At 48.1% G+C, this 26,376-nt stretch overlaps 1 protein-coding gene across 17 annotated transcripts in view; it reads left to right on the top strand.

The window, feature by feature from the left end:
* The window catches only part of Aknad1 (AKNA domain containing 1), a 35,424-nt gene that overhangs the window by 6,587 nt on the left and 2,461 nt on the right, over positions 1–26,376 (top strand). For 15 of the 17 annotated variants that reach the window (XM_076574838.1, XM_042279749.2, XM_042279750.2 and 12 more), the window contains exons 6-10: positions 9,828–9,955; positions 17,676–17,773; positions 21,150–21,272; positions 21,363–21,470; positions 24,939–25,017. In XM_076574838.1, the coding sequence (XP_076430953.1) occupies positions 9,828–9,955; positions 17,676–17,773; positions 21,150–21,272; positions 21,363–21,470; positions 24,939–25,017 (536 nt within the window). Of the gene's footprint in view, positions 1–9,827; positions 9,956–17,675; positions 17,774–21,149; positions 21,273–21,362; positions 21,471–24,815; positions 25,018–26,376 lie in introns of those variants that run through there. The other 2 variants (XR_013052305.1, XM_076574837.1) reach the window with 2 other exon arrangements.

A 26,376-nucleotide genomic window follows, 5' to 3' on the forward strand; every position in this document is an offset into this window, starting at 1 on the left:
AAGAAGCTGTAATTACCTCACCAGTCACCTCATGATAAACCTGAGACCATGGAATGTTCCAGAGGAGACCATGGAAGCCACTCTAAAGGATGACCTTGTCCATAGTGAATGGGCCCTGGTAAATTCCGATTGTAAAAGTAGCTGGTATCTGGCAACTTGACCTTCAAGACTCTGAAAACACCTAGAAATGAAACTCCAAGCAGGGCTTGCAGATTGTCACCTCCAACATGCTTCCACAACCATGCCTGTGATCACAGCCAATCAAATGACAAATGCCTGTTGTCACCACAGCAGCTTTGCTGTCATAGGAAATGGAAGTGTAGCAAGGGGGCAAAGGTTGAAACATGAGCTGAAGATGTGGAAGATGGAGTTTAGGCCATGCGGTCAACACAGGGAACAGCCAGAAGACCTAATGTAGGTTTGAGCAATATTCAGGGCAAACCAGGTCGAAGAAACCCCACACAATGGGCCAAACCCAGGAAAGGACCCAGTGATTATTTGTTTACTCATCATATTAATTAACTGCTCTGTCATTCAGAAAACACTTATCAAGCATCATTTTAAACATCCCATGCAGCAGGGAGTTAGAGAAAGACCTCCTTTGCCAAATGTCTTTTATTCTGCTAGGAACAGATTGATGAAGAGATCATTAAAATGCAGCTTGAGGGACGTGATAGCTGATGCACATTGCAGCCTATCGGAAGTTCATCCTTTGCCATTGGGGGGGGGGTGCTTTGGATGGTCCTCAAAGGGACTGCTCATTTGGGTGTTACAAGAGGAACAGAGTGAGCTTGGCAGAGCAGGGGACAAGAATCTTCCAGACCAAAAAGAAACAGCAAGCGCTATAGCACAGAGGCCACACGGAACTAGTGTGAGGAGGACCTGTGTGATCACCTAACTCACCAGGTTGAACTCAGTGCACACGGAGACTAGTGGGACGGACGAGGACCATGTCACGAAAGGAGCTTGGATTGCACCCTGGGTTTGATGGTGGAGCAACGGGGAAGGAATCGAAGCCAGGGCATGGCAGGCGCCATGGGGAGAGACTGGAGGTAGGGACTGGTCAGGATGCCAATACTGGGCAAGTTCTGAACCAGTGCTGGCAATGGGGATGGAGACAGGGTGACAGTTTGAAAGGGGAAAAAAAATCAAGAAGAGGAGGAGGTGTGGATTCTTACAGGGTCCTGGTTTGGAAAACGAAGTCAGAAATCAAAGTGGAGGATCCTGTTCAGAAAGGGTGTGGCAAGCAGGCCAGAAATCGAGCATAGCTTAGGAAGTTTGAGGTCCTCTTAAGGACCTTCAAGTGAGGAGATCCAGCAGCAGGAAGTTGGAGCAATGGACCTGACCCTTAGCGGTATTTGGGTCAGAATAGATGCTTTGGCGAAATAGTTGAAGTCGTGGTGTAGGTGAGATGCCCCCGCCCCCAACAAACAGCCACGGGGTGATATGTGGCAAGGGTCAAGGACTGAGTCCCAGGCAAAGGGGAACAGGGGAAAAACAGCAACCCACAAAGGAGGCAAAAGAGGAAGGACTTCCAGGCCAAGCAGACCGGAAGGAGCGGAACCACTGAAGCCAGGGGAAAGAAGGCTTTGAGAAGCAGAGTGGGCAGCATGGCAGCATGGCAGCATGTGCTCAAGGAAAGGAAGATACGGGTGGATTTCGCAAGCGAGCTGGCCTCAGGGCCCTGGCCAGTCTTGGAAGCTAGATCTAGAAGCCAGTGGGGCCAGGGAGGACTAAGGAATAAATGATTGACAAAGGACTGTCCAAATGGAAGAATGCAGACGTTTTGGTTTGGTTTGGTTTGGTTATTCCAGACAGAGTTTCTCTGTTTGGGCCTGGCTGTTCTGGAACACACTCTCTAGACCAGGCTGGCCTTGAACTCACAGAGATCCACCTGCCTCTGTCTCTCGAGTATTGGGATCAAATGAGTGTGCCACCACCTCCTGGCACAAGAATGTGGACTTTTAAAGGGCACAGCAAAGCAGAACTGATTTGAGTCACTGGCCCCCAGAGGCCTCAGTTGAAGTTTCTTTCTAGTTGTACAGGCTAAATGGGCATTCTTGGTGGGACTTTTAGGACCTAAAGTGGCCCCTTAGGGGTCAGTCTGAGAGTTGCAGGCCCACAGTGTTGGAAGAAGGGCTAAAACCAACCTTCTTAGTACAGCAGAGTGCAAGGAGTTTGAACTTGAAATAGGTCATTTTAGACATACTGTCGCATGTCCTTAATCTCAGCACTGTTAGCAAACGAAATGAGATAAATCATGCCGCCTTCAGAAATGTGACTTAAATACCCAAATCCCTTTGCTCTTTTAGACCGAGTCATATTATATAGCCCTGATTAACCTAGAACTCATTGTGTAGACGCCTTGAACCTGAGATGGTTCTCCTGTCTCTGACTCCCATATACGGAGGATCACGGCTATGCACCACTACGCCTGCCTTCTCTTTCCCTCTTCCCCTCTTTATTTTGACCACCTAGTCCCCTCTCATAGCTTCCACTGCCGTTCTCCAGCTTAGAGTCCTAATGGCTAGCCCCCACTTTTTGCCTACGGCTCTCAGTGTCTGTGTTCATCTCCCCTTGGACATTCATGGGCACTGTGAACTCTGCCCTGCCCCGAGTTGGTGCTCTCACTCCTCCTCACTTCAGTCAGACCTGTCCCACCCCTTCCACCTCCCATCCTAAAACCCCAGTGACATCTGTGAGACCCCCAGTATCAACCAGCGTCCTGGCAGGGACCAGATGGTTGACGCGAATGTGGTAACTGAGGAGAGTTGAATAAAGGCATTGCTCTCCAGCAGCCTGGGTAAGGCTAAGGGAAACTCATGCAGGCTGTGGGGAGCTACCTCATCCCCAGGCCTGAAGGAGCAGAGGAAATGCGTGCCCTGCGGCCCAAGGGAGCAGCTGCAGCTGCAGGAGGAGCTGAGAGGGTCTGTGGCTTTTGGTAGAAGGATGCAGCCAGTCTGTCTGTGATGGCACAACAATGGGGGAATCGGAGAAACCAGGACTCTCGCCTCATCTTTGGCCAGCTCCTCTCTCCTGCTGCTCTCTTCCTTTGGCTCACAACTACTGAAGCCAGGGTAGAAGGGTCCTGGTAGTTGGTGGAGCCAGGGCCAGCCTCCTGCAGAGAAAGACAGAGGGCAGCCATAGGGAGAAGGGAAAACAACCCAGCCATTTGTATACCCAAGAGCCAATAGGTTTCCAAAGTCACGTTTATTCATGTTTAGTATTTTTTTTTTTTTAAGACAGGGTCTCACTATGTAGCTTGGGCTGGCTTGAAACTTGCTGTACAAACCTGGCTGGCCTCAAACTCACAGAGATCCACCTGCCTCTGCCTCCAACGTGCTGGGATTAAAGGTGTGTGCCGCCATGCCCAGTCATTTCTGTATTAATAGGAATCTGTAGTAATAGCAGCTGAAATCTACTGAATGTGCGCAGATGAAACCAACTCAGGATAGTTTGACTTAATGGGTTTTCAGCTCTACATGATGCAAACAGGATACCCATTCTGTAGATGGCTTAGATTGCCGGTCAGGGGCCCATAGACAAAGGAAAAATGCTAAAGCTAAATGCTAAAGTGTCATATGAGACACTTGAATTCACCCTCATATTGAACTTCCATTTTTGTGGAGTCATTCTCTTCCCTCTCCACTCTAAGTAATTTTAGAATTCATTCCAGAGCGCCAGGCTAAGCTTATTTTCATGAATTTCCTGGTATGAATTAAAAGAATCCATTGAGTAGACTTAGAATCTGTCAAGTTCAGCTCTTTCCACTCATAGCATTTTAACAGGAAATTTTGATGCCAAAATATTTTAACAATTGACGTGTGGAAAAAGCATCCTGATGTATTTTTCCCTGGGGCACAATTTTACTTTTTAGAAAAATAAATGAAAGCTGCCTACCTTCTGTCAATGCTGCATAATTAGCCAGCGGCAATGGGTTTAATACTGGTTTCCCCCCAGGGGCTTGTTTTTATTTTTGTTCCTGGGGGAAAAATTGCCACATGTTTCTGCTTTTTTTTTTTTTTTTTTTTTTTTTTTTTTTTTTTTTTTTTGGTTTTTCGACACAGGGTTTCTCTGTGTAGCTTTGTGCCTTTCCTGGAGCTCACTTGGTAGCCCAGGCTGGCCTCGAACTCACAGAGATCCGCCTGGCTCTGCCTCCCGAGTGCTGGGATTAAAGGCGTGCGCCACCACCGCCCGGCTGTTTCTGCTTTTTTAAAGGAAGTTAATAGAGTAAGTATATTTGTTTTCCAAGGAATCTCTCATTTTGGCAGCCATTTTCAAGACAGGCCTCTGTCCACAGTGAGACCAAAGTTATACAATGTTTATTTATATCCTAGCTACAACCACACTGTGTCTGGTATGAATATAAATCAAAAGGGTTTGAGCTGCAATTATATCCCATATACGGGAGAAGTTCTCTACACTGGGAGAAGGGAGGGACTCAGTCTTTCCCCACACTTATTTGGAGCCACGTCAGGACAAGCAAGGGCCGAAAGCTCAAGACGGGCTCTCAGCCTCATGTGGGCTAACAGGGCAATGGGCAGCATCCCATGCAATATCAGGGTCTTGCAGAGTGCCGAACGTTAGCAGAGGTCTACCCAGTAGCTAATGTAGATAATGTCTGCTACAGGGGCAAGAATTTGGCAAATTTGTTGAGTAATTAATTGCTTGCTTCTCTGGTAGCTGTGCTCTTATTAAAACCATGTTACCTTTTGAAGCCAGGTGTGGTGCTGAACACCTGTAATCTCAGCACACAGGAGTTCAAAGCCAGCATTGGCTACCTAGTGAGTTCAAGGCCAGGCTGGGCTACATAAGATCCTATCTCAAAATCAAAATCAAAATCAAAATCAAGCATGTAGAGCTGCACACAACCATCAACTGCATTTGGGAGATGGAGACAAAAGGATTAGCAATTCCAGGTCATCCTCAGCTATTCTGTGAGTTCCAGGCTAGCCTGGGCTCCATGAGACTCCATCTCAACTAAAGAAATGGATAAATAGATTTTAAAAAACAGGATATATCTCAGCGACACCATGCTTACCTAGCACTCACAAAGTCCTAGCAACACACATACACACAAATTAATATGCAATATTTTGGATTCAATAATTTTGGATCTGATGTGTCTTGCTCATTAGCATCTATCCAATAGGCATTTGTTTTTTTACACATTAACAGAAGAATCTGTAGTCAAGAAATTAGTCTATCTCCATCAATCCCTTCCCCCTGATATTTCCAGAATACAATCTTGTCTTCCATTTTACAGAAAAGAACATAAATTCCCTCCTAAATGTCTTTCCTATATCTCCATGTCTTTTTTTTTTTTTTCTTTAGCTACCACCTGCAGTCTCCAGGCATGTCCTTGAGCCCTCCACTTTATACTACCTGGGGTCTTGCTCTCTCTCATCTCACGTTTTATTCCTACTGGAGCTTGAAGCCAGGGCCTTGTGTGTGCTGGATATGGTGCTTTGCATGAGAATGTCCCCAACAGGCTCATGTATTTGAACACATGGTCCCCAGACGGTAGATCTGTTTGGGGAGATTTAGGAGATGCAGCCTTGTCGGAGGAAGTATGTCATTGGAGGCAGGTTTTGAGACTTCACAGACTTGTATCATTTCCCATTCATTTTTGCTTTGTTTTTGTTTGTTTTGTTTTTCTTCATGCTTGCATTTGAAGATGTAAGCTCTCAGTTCCAGCTGCCATGCTTGCTGCTTGCTGCCATGATGGACTCTATCCTTCTGGAACTGTTAGTCCAAATAAGTCCTTCCTCCTGTAAGTTGTCTTGGTCATAGTGTCTTAACACAGCACCGGGATAGTCACTGAGGTCTTAGGCAAGCACGCCACCACTGAACTGTGTCTCCAGCCCTCACTTCTTTGTCTTAAGGTACGGTCTCTCCTTGTCCCCGATCTCCAGTTTTTGTTTATTTGTGTGTGTGTGTGTGTGTGTGTGTGTGTGTGTGTGTGTGTGTGTATGAATGCGGGTACATGAGTGTCATGGCATGCATGTGGGAGCCAGAGGACAACTTTTGGGTGTTGGTTCTTTCCTTCCTCATGGTTGAGGCGAGTCTGTGCCAGGCCAGTTGGTCGGAAGGTCCTGGATGATTCTCTTGTTTCCTGCTCCCACCCCACCACAGGTGTTCTGGGATTACAGCTGCGTACAGCTGTGCACCATCATATGCATCCAGTTTTTCACGTGATGACTCAGATTGTCAGGCTTGGGTGGCAAGTACTTTTAAGTATTGAGCCATCTCATCAGCCCTGATTCCCTTTTTTAAAATTTCCTATTTAATCCAAAGTTATTTAGGTGAGTGTTGGATAAAGTATATTCTTATATATGTACATATATTCATAACAAACTTGTTAGATTTTTTTTTCTTTTTTTGGTTTTTTGAGACAGGGTTTCTCTGTGTAGTTTTGGTGCCTGTCCTAGATCTCACTCTGTAGACCAGACTGGCCTTGAACTCACAGAAATCCGCCTGGCTCTGCCTCCCGAGTGCTGGGATTAAAGGTGTGTGCCGCCACCGCCTGGGGATTTATATTTGCCCTCCTGTAAATTCACATTAACAAGTATTTCCTCCGAATCACAGCTCTTAGGACTGTGAGAGTGGGAGCTGGGGATGAGGTTTGCTTCTCACGCTCACTTAGGTTTGATCCTCAACACAGAACTGGGTTCCCTTTCAACAGCTCAGCAGAAAGCCTTAGCATCCAACTCACGGGAAATGAGTAGCTTCTTCAGCAGCTGGCCAGACAGCTCAGGAGGTAAAGGCCTATGTTGTCAGGCCTGATGACCTGAGTTTATACCCTGGGGTCCACAGACAGGAGAGAACCAGCTTCCACGCCTTTGACCTCCACACAAGTGCTGTAGCACACTTGCATACACAGACACACACAGACACAGACACACACACACACACACACACACACACACACACACACACACTAATAATGGGGGGAAAAAAGCAAGCATGAGTGACCTTGACATCATCAGGTCCAGAGAAGCAAGGTTAATCATGCCAGGGTAGAGAGGAGACATTGGAGGCAGTGAGCGAGGATTGGAGCCTGGACTGCTGGAACAAAACTCTAAACAGGATGCCCCTCGGGCACATGTGCATTGTCCTTCCTGCCTGAAGACAGGGGACATGAATAACACAGCCCAGGGTCCTGTTTATGAACTGTTGTCCCTAGCTTGAGGGCTGACTATACAGCCCAGAATACGCCTGTATGTATCCATCCACTCAAGAAGTGAACGGGGTAATCTTCGAGTTAGTTGTACTACTTGAAGATCGTAAAGGGAAAACTGATGCACACCCGTGTCCTTGGGCCCCTTCTCTCCCCCCAGTGCTCTCCCCTCACCCTGGATGTTGTGGATCTGTGTCCTCTTCAGCCTCAGATGAGGCAATCCAGCAGCTGCCAGCCTAACGCGGCACCAGGAGAAGCACTGTTTATGAGAAGCACTCTCAGTTCGTGGGCCTGCTGGATTCTGTCTTAATCTTTGACTTGCCAAAGCCTCATGAGTCATATTGTTTAAAATGGAGCCAGCTTCTCATGATTGGAAGCTATTTCAAGTGTTAATTTTTGAGACACTGCATTAGTTTAGGCTTCAACACTGCAGTTCAAAATGACAAGACGCTAAAGAGCTAGCTCTTCCGGGTGAATAACAAAACTCCCGTGGCTCATGCCTGGATAAAGATTTTTCTTCCTAATTTTTTTTTTTTTTTTTTTTTTTTTTGGTTTTTCGAGACAGGGTTTCTCTGTGTAGCTTTGCGCCTTTCCTGGAACTCACTCCGTAGCCCAGGCTGGCCTCGAACTCACAGCGATCCGCCTGGCTCTGCCTCCCGAGTGCTGGGATTAAAGGCGTGCGCCACCACCGCCCGGCTTTTCTTCCTAATTTTATGCCGCCTCTTTAAAATATTGTTTTTAATTATGTGTACTTGTCTCTGTGTGGGTATATGTACCTGAGTGGAGGCAGAGGCAGAGGATCCCTTTGTGGCAAGAGTTAAGGTGAGTCGCCTGATGTGGCTGCTGGGAATCAGACTCAGGTCCTCTGGAAGAGCAGCAAGTGCTCTTAACTGCCAAACCATCTCTCCATCCGCCGTAGTCCCCCTTTTAAACGAAAACAAACAAACAAAAAACCAAAAAAAGCAAGCTCAGTAAACTAATGGTTTCCTCTGAGTCCCCTCCTGCATTCTGTCTCGAACGTTAGAATCTTTTGGCTTTTCTATACCTGCAGGCTTGAGAATCAACCTGCAGTGGCTTTCTCTGCTCTTTGGTGCTCAGTTTTTGCACCACAGGCACTTTATCAGCTGAGCATCCTCCCGGCCCTTGTATTTAACTTTTTTTTATGATGGGGTCTTGCTATGTAGCCCAGGCTGTCTTAGAACTTGCCACAAAGACCAGACTATCCTCAAACTTGGACTGGTTCTCCTGCCTCTGCCTCCCAGAGTACAGGGATTACATACATCAGCCACCACACCCAATTCAGCCTCAATTATCAGAACAATTCAGACTGCGCTAGAATTCTGAGAAACTGAGTCATCTAAATAATTGCCTTCACCAGGCTCTTTAGTTTCATGCAGTAATGAAGACCCAGCCTGAAGGGGATATTCCAAATCTGAATGAAGCTTTTGTCAGCTAAAGCCAAGATATTATATAAGTGTAAACTCTTCCAAAGAGGTATGCCTGCCTCCTCCAGGCGCTTGCTTCCTGGCCAAACCTCACTTAGTGGAAGGCCAGCTTCAGAGGAATAGCGTTCTGTGTGCCTCCCCCTCCCCCTCTTTCGAAGCGGGATTCCTTGTTCCAGCCTTTGGGAAATCGTAGCTTGAGTCTGACTTGTTTTGTGCCCCGACATCCTAAATACCCGACATGGGGTGGGAGCGCCATATCAGAAGCCCGGAGCCCTTTAGCCTTAACAACAGTCTCAGTGCCGCCCAGGACGCCAGCACTGGTGTGGTGGTACCCTGCTAAGCCTGAATCTGCATTAGCTTCAGGTTCTCAGCATGATGTCCCCCTGAGCTTGAACCTGAGTTAGCAGTGGGAGGAGCCTGAAGAGGCCCAGCCATTGCGCAACAAGTCTGCATTTGCTCATTATGTGGTCCTAAAGTTCACAGCAACTGTGGTGAAGGGATGACATCTTATATACTCCAAAAAGTATATAGTCCCGAGAGTCTACGAATAACCCTACTCATTCAGCAATCCATTCATCCTTACAGCGATTATTGGTAAACTGTAGGCACTTTTCTAAGACTGTAGTATAGGACAGAAAATCACCTGCCACGGAGATACGTATGCCTCTGTGAGGAAGAGTCGGAATGACTGCAGAATGATAAAAAGGGCCTTGAGGGGTAACAATGCATCCTGCACGGCTCCGAAACCAGATCACCTCAGTTCAAATATTAGTTTGTCACTTATCAGCTTTGTGATCTCGGGACAGTTATGCAACCTCTCCGTGCCTCAGTTCCCTCCTCTGGAAAATGGGGAGAACAATGCCTGCCTGGCCGGGTGGTTAGCTCATTTAGATGAGCTAATGGATGTCAGGTACTTAAAACAGGGCAGGACTCAGAGTGAGGTACCGCCTGGCTGTTAGCTTGTCATGCCTATTAAGTAATGGGATATGACCGAGTAAGCATGGGAGGTCCCATCCTAAGGGACAGAAGGCGGCCAGGGGCATTTAAACTAAGTCCTAAGGTGAGACCCCGGCAAGGTGAAGAGCCTGGAGCAAAGGACGGGAGGTAAAGCCAGGTAAACCTTGGGGGTGTTTGGGTGCTGACCTGATTGAGTCATTTCCTACAGCCGCAGTCCTAATGGCTCCTTCTGTGTGTTCCTGCAGATGACCAAGGAGCACGCTGGCTGTGTCCCAGGACCCCGGAGCTCACGAAGAAGGGAGGTGACAGGGCTGCCAGAGGCAGGGCCACAGAAGGTCACCTCCAGGGAGCTCAGTGAGCTGGCCCCAAAGATGTGAGTCCTCTCCGGATGCCTCCACCACTCGGTATCGGGCCTGAAGTGGGATGGGGTGGGGGCTCCTGCCTGCATCCGGCCACACAGCCCAGAGGCAGAGGGCCAAGGTCCCACACAGCCAAGAATGACAGAGGGACAGTAGCTGCAGGACATCCTCACAACACTGTCCCATAGGTCGCTCCTTCCACAGGCCCAGGAGCACTGAACTAAATTCCCATGGGCCTTTCCCCACCTGGAGAAGGAAGTTCAGAAATTAATGTTAACATGCACACTGCCTTCTCTTCCTCTTTATATAAAAAGCAAACAACAACAAAACCTACTTACCTACATAGACCAAGTAGGAATATAGCTGCCCGGGATTAAATGGATCAAACGGCCATCAGGCTGCTCTGATCCTGTGAGCATCACCTGGTTCCATACCGCTTGCTCCGTTGGCTCCTTAATTAAAATTCCTGTTGCCAGGCCTGTGGTGCTTGCCTGCAATTCTAGCTACTCTGGAGGCTGAAGCGGGTGGCTCACAGATCCAAGGCCTGCCCAGGTTGCAAGTTCCAGGCCAGCCCGGGCAACTTCATGAGCACCTGTCTCAAAATTTTAAACAAATGGAAAAGACTAGGGATGTGGTTCAGGAGTAGAGCACAGAGTTAGCATGCACGGAGCCCGAGGTTTGACCCTCGGTGCCCAAACTCAAATTCCAAAACCTTGTTGTTGAGTATGATGAACATTGGGATTGTTAGATCGACTGGCTCACCTGACCCCAGAGCCCTGGCATCGCAAACTCAGTTTCCCACTCAGTTCTACCTCAGCTCAGGCTCTACACCTCTCAGGCGGCCTGGTGTGTGTTAGTGATACCGCTGTGGCTAATGTCTCCCACCCTTCCAGTTCTGGAGGGACTTGGGGAACCCAGACCAGGGCTTCTCTGGGCCTAGGGGTCAGCCCTGCATCTTACTGAAAAATGGGCATTGATTCAGTGGGTCCGGTAAGACCATGTGCTTCCGCAGTTAGAGCCCAGGTGGTGCCAGTGGTGCTGGTTCCCATCCGGGGATGAGCATTTGGGTAACCAGGATCTACAGGGAGTAAATATCTCGGGTCTGTGTCGCGACTGGGTTTCTATTGCCGTGATAAAGACGGTGACCTGAAGTAATGTGGGGAGGGGAGAGTTTCTTTCACCTCACAGGTCACGTCCACCATTGAGGGAAGTCAGAGCAGGAACTGAAGCAGAAGCCGTGGAGAAACGCTGCTTCCTGGCTTTTCCCCCAATGGCCTACCCAGCCTACTTTATACAACCAGGACCACCTGCACGGGGATGGCACCATCCCAAGTAGCTGGGCCCTCCCACATCAATCATTAATCCAGAAAATGACCCACATGCTTGGGGGCAGGTTTGATGGAGGTTTTTCCTCAAATTCAATTTCCTCTTTCCACATGACTGTAACTTGTGCCCAGTTGACAAAATTACAACCTAATTGTCATAGGCAGAAAATAATAATAATACAATAATTCTGTTGGTTGGGAGCTTTGGTTTATAAAGACTTTTTGCCGAGGAGGAATACTTCAGAGGGGTGAGGCCTACATGGGACAAATGACAGGAAAGATAATAAAACCCAAATCTCCCAAATTGTTTGAGGACGTCTCCATTCTGCCGCTGACTGTAGTTTAAATGTTAAGTGTGGGGATGACTCTGTGAGCTTAGTGGTAATACAAGAAGAAAAGAGGGAAAAAATGGCAGGGGAACTATAAATATGAGAGCCAGGTGTGGTGGCAGGTAGAGGCAGGAGGAACAGGAGATCAAGGCTAGCCTGGGCTACATGAAATCCTGTCTCAAAAAACAAACAAAAAAAAAAAAAAACAAGTAATATTCTTATTACAAAAGCACTCAGAAATGATGAAGGGGTAGAGAAAAGTTCCCGGTCAGGAATGGTAACACATTCCTGTAGTCCTAGTACTTGGAAAGCAGAGGCAGGAGGATTGCTTGAGGCCAGCCTGGTCTACACAATGAGTTCTGGGCCAGCTAGAGATACAGAACAAGAACCTTTCCCTAAAAGAAATTTCCCCGAGAAAGGTCATGGGTCACACAGTGCACACCTAACCTTCCCGCGAAGCAGTTGGATGCCAGTGTTCAGGACCCACCTCCACGTGGGAATGCCAGGCTCTCCTACTTCAGCCCGCCCGAGAGAGTCTTGTCTTCCCAACCTTTGCTAAGGGGTGGGGGAGGTAAAACCTGGTGTCTCCCTGTTGGTTTCTGTTGACCATTGGTGAAATTCACCGGTGTTCCTTTAGTGGCTACTCACGATTTCTCTGTTACTTGCATAGGTAACGCCAAAGCCTCAGTCATTTATTTATTTTTAAGGCAGACAGTTGGGAAAGTAGGAGAGTGTGTATTGTTGGTGTGGAAATCTTCGTTCTGTCCAGGGCTCCCACAAGGAAGCAGACCTGGGGTTAAGAACGCACTCGTGTGAGCCACACGGTACAGGGGAGATGGCGGCTCGGCGGCTCACTCTCCTGTGACCTTGGCAAGTTCCCTGCGTCTAATTCTGTCCATCATCGAAGTGCAGCCGGCAGAGCTGCGACGACAGAACGTCACAGATGAGGTGCATGAGAGGCATCTGGAACACAACGGGAAAACAGCACGGACTGTAGCTGTTTCTCTCAAAGGAAAAAAAAATACCAAAGCACTTCAAAAAATTAATGATCAAATAGGATGGGAGTTCAAAAGTGAATAGGAAAGAAAACCAACAAACAAAAAACCGTGAGAGAAGCGTTCACCTTGTTTGAAACTAGAAAAGATGCCAACTCACACATCTTGCTCCGCCCACCTTAAGTCAGCGAAAACATTTTCAGGAGATTCTTCTTGGTGCTGAGTAAGGCGTGGTCAAGCTGAGGCACCCACATCGGTGGAAGCTGTCTAATCCAATCACGAAACTTATAGAAGGCGATCTGGAAGACGCGTCATCGCACAAACACGCTCGAAACCTTTGGCCCAGATGTTTCCTCAGGAAATAATTCAAAATGTGGAAAAACCCACGCGTGCGGTAATGTTTGTGCCAGCCTCGTTTATGATGGTGGAAAGGGGGCATTTATGTTGTTTTCGTGAGGGATGAGAGGACCGCAGCTAAACGGCATGGCAGGCCTGTCAGCCCGTGCATTCAGTTGTGCAATCGGACAGTGTTTAAGGAGTGTATGTGTGTTCCCACCACTTAGGCTGCCAGTGGTCCCTAGATCTCATGCTAATTCATGAATGAATACATTTCTTTGGAAAACAAACAAAAAAACTTTGAGCTGGAGTATCCAGTGGTTTAAAAGTCTTCTTCTAGAGGCTGGGGGATGATAGCTCAGTGGTAAAAGCGCTGACTGTCTAAGCCTGAGGACTCAAATGTGGTCCCTGGACCCGGGAATCCACGTGTTAAAGACCGATGCAGCAGCTCTCCTTCAGAGAGCTGGGAGGTGGAGACAGGGCAGTGCTGGCTAGCCCAAACTACACAGGGCATCCACAGGAACAAGAGAGACCAGATTTCGAGGCCAACCTGGTCTATAGAGCGAGTTTCAGCCCAGCTTAGTCTACACGGAGAAACCCTGTCTCAGAAAAAACAAGAAAGAAGGAAAGAAAGAAAGAAAGAAAGAAAGAAAGAAAGAAAGAAAGAAAGAAAGAAAGAAAGAAAGAAAGAAAGAAAGAAAAAGAGAGACCTGTCTCAGCAAGGTAGAAGGTGGAATATGATTCTGAAACTTGTCTTTTGACCGCCACACATACACCATGGCATGTGATGCACGCACACACACACACACACACACACACACTCTCACTCTCTCTCTCTCTCTCTCTCTCTCTCTCTCTCTCTCTCTCTCTCTCTCTCTCCAAATAGACCATTAAAAAGCATCTTCGGGGGGCAGGCTGTAGATCACTTGCTTGGCATGGATTCACTGCATCCTTGCAACAAAAGGAAATCCCTACGACTTCCCAAATCTGTTCATCTTGGGGTGGAGGGTGGAGGACTTTGAAAATAAGGTGAGCATCGGGGAAGGGGACGTATTCTCTCTCATCTGTACTCCAGATTTCAAAATACTTTTGGAGGAAGAAAGAAGCGCAAATAGGACCGAAGCTTCCCTTCTCCAAACCGGGCCATGAGAGGCTCTGTCCCCAGTGAGAGCTATCAGAGCTAAGGGAGAGCGCTTTCCTCTGGTCCCCCGGGCTCACTTCCTGTCTGTAAGGGTTGCCCGGCGATTATCTCTGGTCCTGATGTGGCGAAGTTATCCAGGTCTGAGCTGTGTTTTGTGGCACAGGAGAATCCTACAGTGTCTGGGGAAGGCAGGTACATGCAGATATGATGGCGCCCCAGCCGCACTGGGCTTTCTGCTGCCCCCTCCTTGGTGGTGAGGGCTTCTTGAGGATGGGTGGAAGGCAGTGATGGCTTCATAATCCCAGTGAGCATGGCTAACAGCTAAACTAAGCCACTGGCTGGCTGCAGAAGCCTGCATCTCAGGGCTGGGTTCCCCCTCACTTTGAAAATCAGTCATCGCTGGTTCTTGACTGCAGAGAGCATCCAAAACCCTTGCAGAAGTTTTTTTCAATAATGAGCACGCCCCCACCCCACCTACCTTGCCAGCATTGCTGGGAGGGGTGGTCTGGTAGGAGCCATTCATTATAGTCTCCCTGGTGATTCTGATGAGCATCCCTAAGGAGGAACCAGCCACAGCATGCGCACCACGCTCTGCAGACTGAACACTGCCCGGCTGGGGCGTCACAGTCCGCAGTGAAGACTAGCTCTCACCTGCACTGCTATCTGTGGTGAGCAAAACTCTTTCCCGGGGCTGGCTCTGTGGGTAAGAATACTTGCTGTGCAAGACGAAGCTCTGAGTGCAAATCCCCCAAACCTCCATAAAAAGCATGACATGGCTTCGGATGTCTGTATCCCTCGCATTTGCAGGAGTGTGTGTGTGTGTGTGTGTGTGTGTGTGTGTGTGTGTGTGTGTGTCCGCAAGGACAGGATGAACCTGGAAGCTCAATGGTCAGCCAGCCTTCCAGTTCAGTAGGAGATCCTATCTCAAAGCAATAAGGTGGAGATCAGTGGCCTCTGTAAGCATGTATACCGACATACTCATTCATGTGCCTGCAACACACACACACACACACACACACACACACACACACACACACACACACACACACAGAGTCTTTCCTATTCGGTCTCACATGAGCCCCCAAATCTCACGGGAAACAAGCCTCATTCCTCTTCTCAGGACAGACCTTTGAATTCCTAAGGAAGAAATCCTTCAGCTTTAACAGGCTGGAAGCTATAAAAACCCTAAAGAGAAGTCGGCAACACTTTGAAACACCCACTGGAACAGCAGTTGGCCTGTGCGCTTTCAGGACGTCTGCAGCTCCTATCAGTTAGGCAAGGCACCACCTCCTGGTACAAAGCTCAGCTGATTTACCTGGAAGGGTCAAGGGTCAAGGAGGGAAGGGCTGTTTTGCAACCGCTGTTTAAGTACATAATGCGCTCCAATAAGAGCGGATGACAAGCTCCGGAGGACTGTCACTTCCTGTTAGAAAGCGCTGCTCCATGGAAGCCACCTGTCACGAGTGCTCTATTACGTCCTGCCTCAAGAAAAAGAAACAGCAGCATGGGTTGGGCTACAGAGGACCACGCATGGCCTGGGATGGGCCAGCGCTTCCAGCCTTTGCGTGGGACTGCGCCTCTAAGCTCTCAAAGCACAGAATGCCGCCGCCCGCCGAAGCTTGCTCACCCGGGCAGCCCAGGCTTGTGATCTTTAGGGTATTGAATTAATCAGCAATCCAGATTTGGGATCCTTAAAAAAAGATTTTTATTAGGTCTAATGAACTATTTTGACATTTATAAAAGATTTTGATTGCTGGGCCTGGTGACACACCTTTAATCCTAGGAGAGGCGAGGAGATCTCTGAGTTAGAGGCCAGCCTGGTCTACATAGTTCCATAGTGAGACATTGACTCGGGAGGAAAAAAAAAAAAAAAGATTAAGCATTGAAGTACCAATTGTTGCTTTTCCAAATTCCTAATCTAAGGCCTACAAAAACATATCAAAAACATATCAGCTCTGGCCGGGACCCGTGTTCCAGAGTGAGCATTTAAAATGGAGAAGAAGGTGGGAAGATAAGCCCAACTCAGTATAAAATCACACATGTGACTCCACTGTGGGAGGTCTTACACAGGACTCAGGAATTGAATCTTGGTAACGTCCACGACAGCCCTGAGGAATTATTCACTGGAGGAAAGCTGTGCCCTTTGTGTTCAAAGTCTCAATTTAACTGTCATCGAGGGGTTAAGCTCTTTATGGAGTTTGATAATGCACAAATTGTAAATTGCCTAAATGTAAATACGCTGATGTGACATATTAATTCACATCCCAATGTGCTATGTCAGATGCCGGATTTGGGATTGGAGGGTATATGTTAGCCGCTTTGTCTGGCTGAAAAACTGCCTTCTCCAGCAGAATTGCTCTTGGCGGCTCTGTTTGGCCAGAAGATCTTAGTGCAGAAAGGAGTCTAAAAGCAGCAGAGAAACGTAATTGATGCGTTGGACTGCACTCGCCTGAACGACATCCAAGTTTCCCACTCGGAGAGCAGATGTTCACAGGCCCCAGAGGCAGAGGGTGGAGACACCAAATGAGGTGTGAGAAAATACATGACTCAGGAGGAGAGCATGTTTTTCCAAGAGGAAGAAAGGGCTGGAAAGGGCCTGGCTTTCCAGTCCCAACCTCAGGAACCCCCAAATGGGTTCCCCTCTCCACTACCAGCAGGCTTAGGCACAGCTGGACTGACATGTGTTTGCTCAGTAATGCTTCAAGTTCTCTAACTAGCCTTGGGCAACCCTGTCCCGTCTGCACCAGGATGTCCTGGACGCCATGCCTTTCACATTAGAACGCACACTTTCCTCCAGGGCTTGTTACTGTATCCCAGGGCTGAGCAAGAGCATTGTTGGGAGCTGTTAGTAATTAAAATTCTTTTGGAGGAGTTAGAATCTGTGTGGAGGGAGGCTGAAATTACACAGGCCAGAGAAGTCTCCTGACTGTACTTGCGTCTTCCTGACGCCCCCTGGTGGCCGTATGCTATTAGCGTGAACTCCAGGCTCCCAGCCATCAGCTCCTCAATCCACTTTCCTGGATGCGGTTTAGCTTGTACTTAGAGGGTCAGAGCGATGCAATCCAGTACTAATTAATGTAAACGTGCTTTTTTCTCCAGACAAGGTCTGCTCTGAGACAGGTGTGGTGGCTTGGCCTGAAGTCCCAGTACTGTGGAGGTTGGAGGCAGACTTATTGTTTCTGGCCAGCCTGAACTAGCTCGAGATCTTGCCTGAAAAACAAACAAACAAAAATCTCCCAAGCCCCAAAAACTGATTTTGAAATAGCATTATGAAGAAAACACCAATTCTTACAACTCTGTACTGCAAATTCTTTTTTACATCTTAAAGTAGTGTGTGTGTTTGTGTGTGTGTGTGTGTGTGTGTGTGTGTGTGTGTGTGTGTGTGTGTGTAAGCCATGGCATATATGTGGAGGTCAGAGGTCAATTTGTGGGCATCAGTTCTCTCCTTCCATGATGTGGGGATCAAACAAGCCATCAGGCTTGGTGGCAAATGACCCTACCCACTGAACTACCTCAACCAGCCTGGAGAATATCAGGGAAATTTAACACTTCAGTTTACCCATACTAACACTATAATTTTGAGACTTCTTTTTTTTTTTTCCTTTTAGGAAACAGAAAATGGAGAAAGGGGGCCACAGAAGGACCAACTATGGAAAGTTTTCCAGTACCATCCATGAGAAAACGCTGCGCCATGATTCACCTCTGGGTAAGCGGGAGCGGTTGGGGTGCACGTACTTGTTAAAGATCCCTCTGTGAGGTCTGCTCACAGTGAGTACCAGCTTGCCATCTGCCGTTGTCACAGCTCGGCATTTGGCTAGGGTGGCGTTTGTTAACCTTTTTCAAAATGCAAAGAACTAGTAATGGGCCATTTAACTAAGAAATGGCTCCGCAGAATGAAGTACCAATCCTCGCCTCTAGACGGACTCTGCGCCTGTCAGCATGCTCCCGGCAGGACCCAGAACTGCACCTGGTAAGGTTACCAGGTCCGTGGGAGGTGCTGCTGACTCGTTCATATACACCTCACAGAAGCGAGGACAGCTGGGGGTGGGAGCCGAGGGCGTGAGTACGGGGACTTGATGACGTCAGTCATAAGAGCCGTGCTCCAAAGACAGTGTAGAGCAATGTACTCTGGCCAGACTGCTGAGGGTGACAGAGAGGTGACCAGGAGGCCTGGTGGTTCAGCGGCAAAGAATACTTGTTGCCCTTGCAGAGGATTAGGATTCCGTTCCCAGAACTCAAGTTTGGGAGGCTCACAAGAAATCTAATGCCCTCTTCTGGTCTCCATGGACACCTGAGCACACACACGCACATGCACACACACACACACACACACACACACTCACACACACTCACTCACTCACATAAATAACTCTTCAAATAATAGGCTTCATGGACTGAACACTTGCTAAACTCCACACTTAGACCTGGAGCTTTCAAAGCCCTCTCAAGGAGGTCCTTCCTTTACTCAATAGTATTGTACCGTAGGGATATAAGGCCAGTATCGTAATATGTCAATAGAGATGCTGTCTTGGAACCCAGTTCCCAGCTACGAAGCCAAAGATAGTTACCAAAATAGTTACCAAAGCATGAAACGATGACACTCTTCTCATTAGCTTTGGGTTTCATTTTTGGGAAAAAAATGTTTTTTTGTTTTTTGTTTTTTGTTTTTTTGTTTTTTGCTTTTTGTTTTTTACTTAAAATATATTACTTTGTTAACATAGGACAAATTCATTACTTTATTTTCAAAGGGAAAGTATTGCTATGTTGCCTACGCTGTCCCCAAATTGGACACTCCTGCTTCAGTTGGGCAGTGAGGATGACAGGCAGGTGGCCCTCTGCCATTTCTTGTTGCTGTCATTGATGGTGCAGAGGACTGAGCCCAGGGCTTCACACAGGCTAAGAGCTCTGCCACCCACCCACATCCCAGCCCTTGTTATTTTTAAATAAAGTAATAAAGCATTTGTAATGTCTCAGTTTAAACTTAAAGGAATCCTCAGAACTGTTCACTTAGCCTTAGGAAGACCTGGATACTGAAATGGTTTATACTTTACATATCAAGATGCCTTTGGGAGCCTATCTGCAGCTGGGGAACTGAATATTCTGTGATGATTTCTTCCTGGGGAGGCTTTTTGTTTTTTGAAACAGGGTTTCATGTGGCCTAGGCTGGCCTCAAATTTTCTATGTAGCTGAGGTTTTAAAAAAAGATGTATTTATTTGAAGCAGGGTCTCTCTATATGGCCCTGGCTGTCCTGGAACTTGCTCTGTAGACCAGGCTGGCCTCAAACTCACAGAGATCCACCTGCCTCTGTCTCCCGAGTGCTGGGCTTAAAAGCATGCACCACTATACCTGGCTTACTTGTTGTTATGTGTATAGTGTTTGACTATGTAGATATATGCATACCACATGCATGCTTCACCCTGGTGGAAGCCAGAGGAGAGTATCAGATCTCCTGGAACCAGAGTAACAGATGATTGTGAGCTACCATGTGGGTGCTGGGAACAGAATCTGGATTTCCTGCAAGAGCAGCAGATGCTCTTAACTGCTGGGTCTCTCCAACCCTCTGGGTCCTTGATTTTAATGTAAGGAGCTCTGGCATAGTTTCTTTTAATTATTATAGCACCTTTGTGAGATGGGTATTATCTTCATTTTACAGACAAGGAAGTACAACTCGAAGAAATTAACTAGCCTGGGTCAAAGACCCAGTATATTAGTTATTGACCACTTCATCATAATGTATCCCAGAACCTAGTGACTCAAAACAGTGACCAATATTGTCTGACAGTTTCTGTGGGTCTGGCATTTAGGAGCAAGTGGGTGGCATGGTCCAGGCACAGGGTCCCCTAGGAGGATGTCCGTCAGATCTGAGATTGCCTGAAGGCTTGATTAGGGGCCTAAGTGGATGACTCACTTGGTCCTTGACAAGGAGACTCAGTGGAGCCTCCAATAGGCCACTGTGCTTGTCATTGAGATGTGACAGCCAGCTACCTTATGAGCAAGGGACCTCACAGAGAGAGGTTATTAGATTGTCATTACTGCTTTATTTTGTTAGATATGAACCCATACTCAAGGAGAGAAGAATCAGACCAAGACCTTCCTTTCCCCCTGTGGTGCTGGAAATGGAATGCAGGGCATTGTACATGCCAGGCAAATGGTCCCTAGGCCAAGTGCCACCTTTCAAAGCAAGTTATCTGCCAGGTGTGGTGGCGCATGCCTTTAATCCCAGCACTGAAGAGGCAGAGGCAGGCGGATCTCTGTGAGTTTGAGGCCAGCCTGGTCTACAGAGTTAATTCCAGGGCAGCCAGGGCCATGTAGAGAGATCCTGCCTCAGTAGATAGTTAGAAAGATGATAGATAGATAGATAGATAGATAGATAGATAGATAGATAGATAGATAGATAGATAGATAGCAGGTGTCAAAGAATTAATGTATATATTTTCAGTCACCACAGCTAATAAGTGCAGAACCAGGATTCAAGCCCAGGTCTTTAACCTGTGATTTATGCTTACGACCTCCCCTGCCTGGCCCTGTACTTCTAAACACCTTGGTGTTCCCTGGCACCTCCACAGCCCACAGTGTGCCCAGCGGGTTCTAGATCAGCACCAGCTACACACGCCCTCTGCTCCTAACGTCTCGGGCCAGGCAAACTTGTCACTTGGATTCTCCCGTGAGTCTATGAATATTCCACAGGTGGAAACTATCTTTGCAGTCACCTGGGTGACAGAACAAAGTCTTGGCCCTAAGAGAATCTGAGATGAGGAACTTGGGTGTATTGGGGCAAATCTGGAAAAAACCAGCTACAACTGCAAGAGGACCCAGTAACCCAGTGGACCAAATCCCACAGTGGTTCAGATCTTTGCTGTGTGTCTATCTGGCCTGGGGACATCTGGGGACTTTCACATCAGAAAGATCTCTGTTGTCAGCAGGGGTCCGAGACGACACCCTTGGTTGGCACCTCCCCCTTGGGAGCACCACTGAGGAAATCACCCTTTGGTGCCCGAGGCACACTGTGCGTGTCGGCATTAACTTTCCACGCTTCATGGCTATGCACAGCCACCTACGCAGGCTCTACACACCCTTTTAGGTTCTGATCCGGGGCCCAGCTTCCGTCCTGAGTCTGGCACTGGACTGCAGCGTAACAGAGGTGAGGACAGCGGCAGTGAGGGGCGGAACTCCCAGAGGGTCTGCAGTGAAGAACCACCAAAAGGTGAGGCCAACTCGGGGACTCCAGAAGGGGTGGCCAGGGACAGTCATCGTTCCCAGGCAAGGAGCTGTGCTTCCAACCTTTTCCTTTTAGAATTTCATTATAGATACGACACTCCAGGGCAGGATGACTTAAACCACCGTGGAGGACATACCTCTGCCCAGCCCCACTTCTTACACGAAAATAAAATGTCTTCATCTTGTAAGTACCTCTCCTGTAGGACCCTCTCTGTGTTAACTGCGGCTCCTAGGCCCTCTCTAGGCGGCTGCCTAGGCCTCCTGTGCTAACTTGACACTTCCAAATACAGGTCTATGTGTGGGTGACAGGCTGAGCAGGGGCTGGGGACTGGGAAGTGGCGGTGGAGACACCACTGTGACGTTAGTGACCACAGTCAAGTTAGCAGCCAGCGTATACTCTGAACCAGTGAGTGGCTGACTCGAGGGTTCCTATCCCTCCCAGTGTGTCCTCAGACGTACCATTGTTAATTTCCAATGCAAACATTTGCAATCTTTGAAAAAACACAACAACTGAAACCCCACATTTATTTATTATTTATTTATTTATTTTTGGTTTTTTGAGACAGGGTTTCTCTGTGTAGCTTTGCGCCTTTCCTGGAACTCGCTCTGTAGACCAGGCTGGCCTCGAACTTACAGAGATCCGCCTGGCTCTGCCTCCCGAGTGCTGGGATTAAAGGCGTGTGCCACCACTACCCGGCTCCCACATTTATTTTTAAAGATGACTAAGGCACAGCACCAACCGCCCAAGAAGTTCCCATTTGAAAGGGACTTGGGCCCAAGTAAGGAAAGCTCAAAGCACATAGGGTAGGTACTAAAGCAAGGCCAAAGGATGCTGTGGGGACGGGGAGAAGAAGATGCATCTTGTTCCACTCCAGCAGCCAGCCATGGCTTCTCTGACAGAGGCACATCCCTTCTCCATCCCTTTAGAAGTCATCCTCTCTGAGGCAAGCACCAGGCAAAGCATTTCTTGCTCTTCACAATTGCCAATGCCCAAGACCAAAGAATGCCATTTACCTGACTTAATCAGTGGGTCCTTTCCCACGATCCCCAGCTGGCAAATTCCCCAATTGGACGTATTCTTCCAAAGGGAATCATTATGATTCTGCAGAAGCCACAATGTAGAATTCTTCTCCATCTTCTTGGTCTTTGGGGTTCTCCTTCTCCTCCTCTTCCCCCACCTCCTCTCACCCTTCTGTTCCCCCCTCCACTTCCTTCTTCCTCTTCTATGGTGTCGGGGATGGAACCCGGAGCTTCACACGTGTAAGGTTCTGTTACTAAACTGCACATCCCAGCCCTGGACTTGTTCTTCTAATACACAGTGAAATGCACAGAGTGTGATCCCGAACTCCCTTAGGAAACACAGCAGCTTGGGTGGGGAGAACACGGGAAGGTCAGCTTTCCTTCAGCCTTGGGAAGGAACCTTCAGTAAAGGGAGCTGATGGAAATGACTATCGGGTACCTCATCTGAGAGGTCCATTGTCCAGCTGCAGACTGCTCCAGAACTGGAGCCCACCACACTGGGCTCATTTCAAAGTCTGTGTCCAGTCAACTCCGAAACTGCATTACAGACAGCTGACAGGGAGATTGAACTCATAAGCATCTGTGTTCATGAGCCTACGCCTAAATCCAAATCCTTCGGCATCCACTGTGTCTCCGTGTTTGAGGAACAGTCTCTGCTGTCCAGTGGGACCCTCTGGAGGGGAGCAGAGCCTCTCTATGAGACGCCAGTGCCTAAGACAGGATGAAGAGGAAGGTGGAAGGGGAAGGGGGGGCCCTTGGAACAGAAACGTTAGCTACTTTTCTCACCAGCAGCCATGTTACTCCCGACAGAAACAACCTGAGGGAGGATTCATTGTGGCTCATGGGATGAAAGGGTAAAGACTGCCACAGTGGAGAGAGCATGATGGTGTGAGTTGGGGGATGCCCTGCTGGAAACAGAGCCAGCCTATACCATAGCATCTACCCTCGAGAGAGACACTTCCTCCAGCCAAGTCCTACCACCACCTAAAGGACCTCCAGCTCCTAAAACATCCCCACCAACTGGAACCAAGCATTCAAATGCATGAAGAGTGTTAGGGGTGGGGCGGAAGTGCATCTCATGTACACACTGTAACAGGTTAGGGGTGGTGGGGCGGAAGTGCATCTCATGTACACACTGTAACAGGTTAGGGGTGGGGCGGAAGTGCATCTCATGTACACTGTAACAGGTTAGGGGTGGTGGGGCGGAAGTGCATCTCATGTACACACTGTAACAGGTTAGGGGTGGTGGGGGTGGAAGTGCATCTCATGTACACTGTAACAGGTTAGGGATGGGGGCGGAAGTGCATCTCATGTACACACTGTAACAGGTTGGGGTGGGGCGGAAGTGCATCTCATGTACACACTGTAACAGGTTAGGGGTGGGGGCGGAAGTGCATCTCATGTACACACTGTAACAGGTTAGGGGTGGTGGGGGTGGAAGTGCATCTCATGTACACACTGTAACAGGTTAGGGGTGGTGGGGGCGGAAGTGCATCTCATGTACACACTGTAACAGGTTAGGGGTGGGGGCGGTGGAAGTGCATCTCACGTACACACTGTAACAGGTTAGGGGTGGGGCAGAAGTGCATCTTATGTACACGCTGTAACAGGTTGGGGTGGTGGGGGCGGAAGTGGTCTGATATATACTTCAACAGTGCAGGTTTCTTTTCCCCACTGACTTGTCCCTTTCTGGCTGTCTCCTTGGTTTCCATAGTGACTTCCCATGTTGCTTTTTATAAGTTGGTTTCTCTTCTGGAATGATCTTAATCCAGTGGTTAGTTTCTGACTCCTGAAGTTGGTGGAGAGTCTAGAATTCACTTGGGTTTCACCTTTTGGAAACTGTACCCCCCTGCACTTAGTAGCTGAAGTAGAAACTCAGAGCTGTAAACGATGCCATGTCACACAGTGAACACCCATGGAATATAAATCCCTGCTCCCTTATCTACTAAGAAATAAATATTTATTCATTTAGTATTTTGAGGCAGGGTCTCACTTTGTAGCCCAGGCTGGCCTTGGGCTTGTGGCAACCCTCCTGCCTCAGTCTCCTGAACTCTATTAGAGTTTTATGTCAGAGTTTCATGTTGGTCATCATGGTTCACACCTGGAACACCAGCACTCAAGAAAACTACTGTGAGTTCTGAGTTCAAGACCAGCCTGGGATAGAGAGTGAGACTCCATCAACAAACCAGAAATAGAGCCAGCAAGATGACTGAACGGGTAAAGGCGTTTGCTGCCATGCCTGCCCATGGGGATTCAATCCTGAGACTCACATGGTGGTGAGAACCGGCTCCTGCAAGTTGGCCTCGACCTCTACATGAGTACAGTGGCATGTGTGTAATAGAAATTTAAAGTTGAGCTTGAGGAATTCAGAATTCTTGGAAGTAAATTCTGCTTTCTGTGTTCCTTACATAGTTGTTAAATTTTTGTAAACTATTTCATCCATACTGCAGAGTTGAGGAAATGATACATTCCCACCATTTGGAGGCTTCTGTTTTTTTATTGTTGGCAGGCTCTTACTATGTGTCCTGGGTTGCCCTGGAACTTGCAGTGAATACCAGGCTGGCCTCTAACTCAAAGATCTGTGGAGGCCATTTTTGATACTCTGAATTTAATCCCAGCTAACATTTTTCAGCTTGCTCAACATCAAAATGGATCTGTTCCCAGAGAGTGAACTCAGAACCCTTTCAAGATGAGCATGATTCCTGCACAAGGTGGGTAGTTCATTATTACTAAGAACAAAAGCAGAGCCAGATGTGGCGGCTCACGTCCATCATCTCTAAACTTGAGAGGCCGAGGCAGGAGGCTTGCCAACAGTGAAGTCTAGTCTGGACTCTGTGGTGAGTTTGAGGCCAATGTGGGGAGCAGAGTAAGACTCTACACAGACACACAGACACACAGACACACACACACACACACACCACACGTGGTCGAGTTTTATTATTCAGGTACATGCACTGTACCATTACCTACCTAGATAAGATTGCCTGTCCTATGTTGGGGGGATTTGGGAACCTGAGCTCAAAGGAAAAATATGAATGAACTATCAGAGGACATCAGGATAGATGTGAAGAACATTCGAGGCTAAGGCTTTTTGAGGAGAAAAGGCCCTTGGGCAAGTTCAGGAACCCGTCAGTGTGTCAGGAGCCAAAGGGAGCGGCAGGGGCAAGATGAAGCAGGTGGAGGCGGGCTTCTTCAGAACAATGGGGAATTTGTAGAATTGTAAAAGATGACTGCAGTAGCCAGGCACAGTGGCTGACGACTGCAATCCTAGCAGTTAGAAGGCGTAGGTGTAGTTCTGGCTAGCCTGGGCAACAGTGAGTTCCAGGCCAGCTGGAGACCGCCTCAGAACAAAACAGGAAGACATCATCACTGTAGCCAGTGAGAAATGAGCGGTGGGTTAGAGGAGCAGAAACCGGAGCCCAGAGGCCGAGGGAGGCAGCAGGGGGGGTCCACTGGGACCACGGCAGCTTGACTGGGGTGATGGCGAGAGGAGCTGGTGCTGGGAGCCCTTTCAGACAAACCAAGAGCAGGGCAGAGTGGCAACAGTTCAGGCCTCTCCCCTGGACGAACTCCAGCCTGAGCCTGCTGCCCAGAAAAGTACAGTGATTTAAAATACAACAGGCATGGCAGGGCTCGCCTGTCATCACAGCTCAGAGGCTGAGGCAAGCCTGGGAGAGTTTGAGGCAAGCCTGGGCTACACAGCAAGTACCAGGACAGAGAGGGCTACATAATGAGACTGTCTCAAAAAACAAACAAAAAACCCCACCAAAACAAGAGGCTGAAGTTTGGTTCCCAGCACCAGAACCAGGTAGCTCAGAAATGCCTGAAACTCCAGCTCTAGGGTCCTCTTCTGGCTTCTGTGAACACACACACACACACACACACACACACACACACACACACACACACACACACAAATAAAAAAAAATAAATGATTGTTAAAAAAAGAAAATCAAACCAACAAAAGAATGTTGTTTTTGGAGACTTCTTGGGTTCATGTTGTGTCTCTTTCCTTGGAAAAGTTACTTACCCTCCCTGGGCCTTTACTTTCCTGGATGTAAAATGGAGAT

This window comes from Peromyscus maniculatus, chromosome 6 (assembly GCF_049852395.1).
Source record: "Peromyscus maniculatus bairdii isolate BWxNUB_F1_BW_parent chromosome 6, HU_Pman_BW_mat_3.1, whole genome shotgun sequence".
NCBI lineage: Eukaryota > Metazoa > Chordata > Mammalia > Rodentia > Cricetidae > Peromyscus > Peromyscus maniculatus.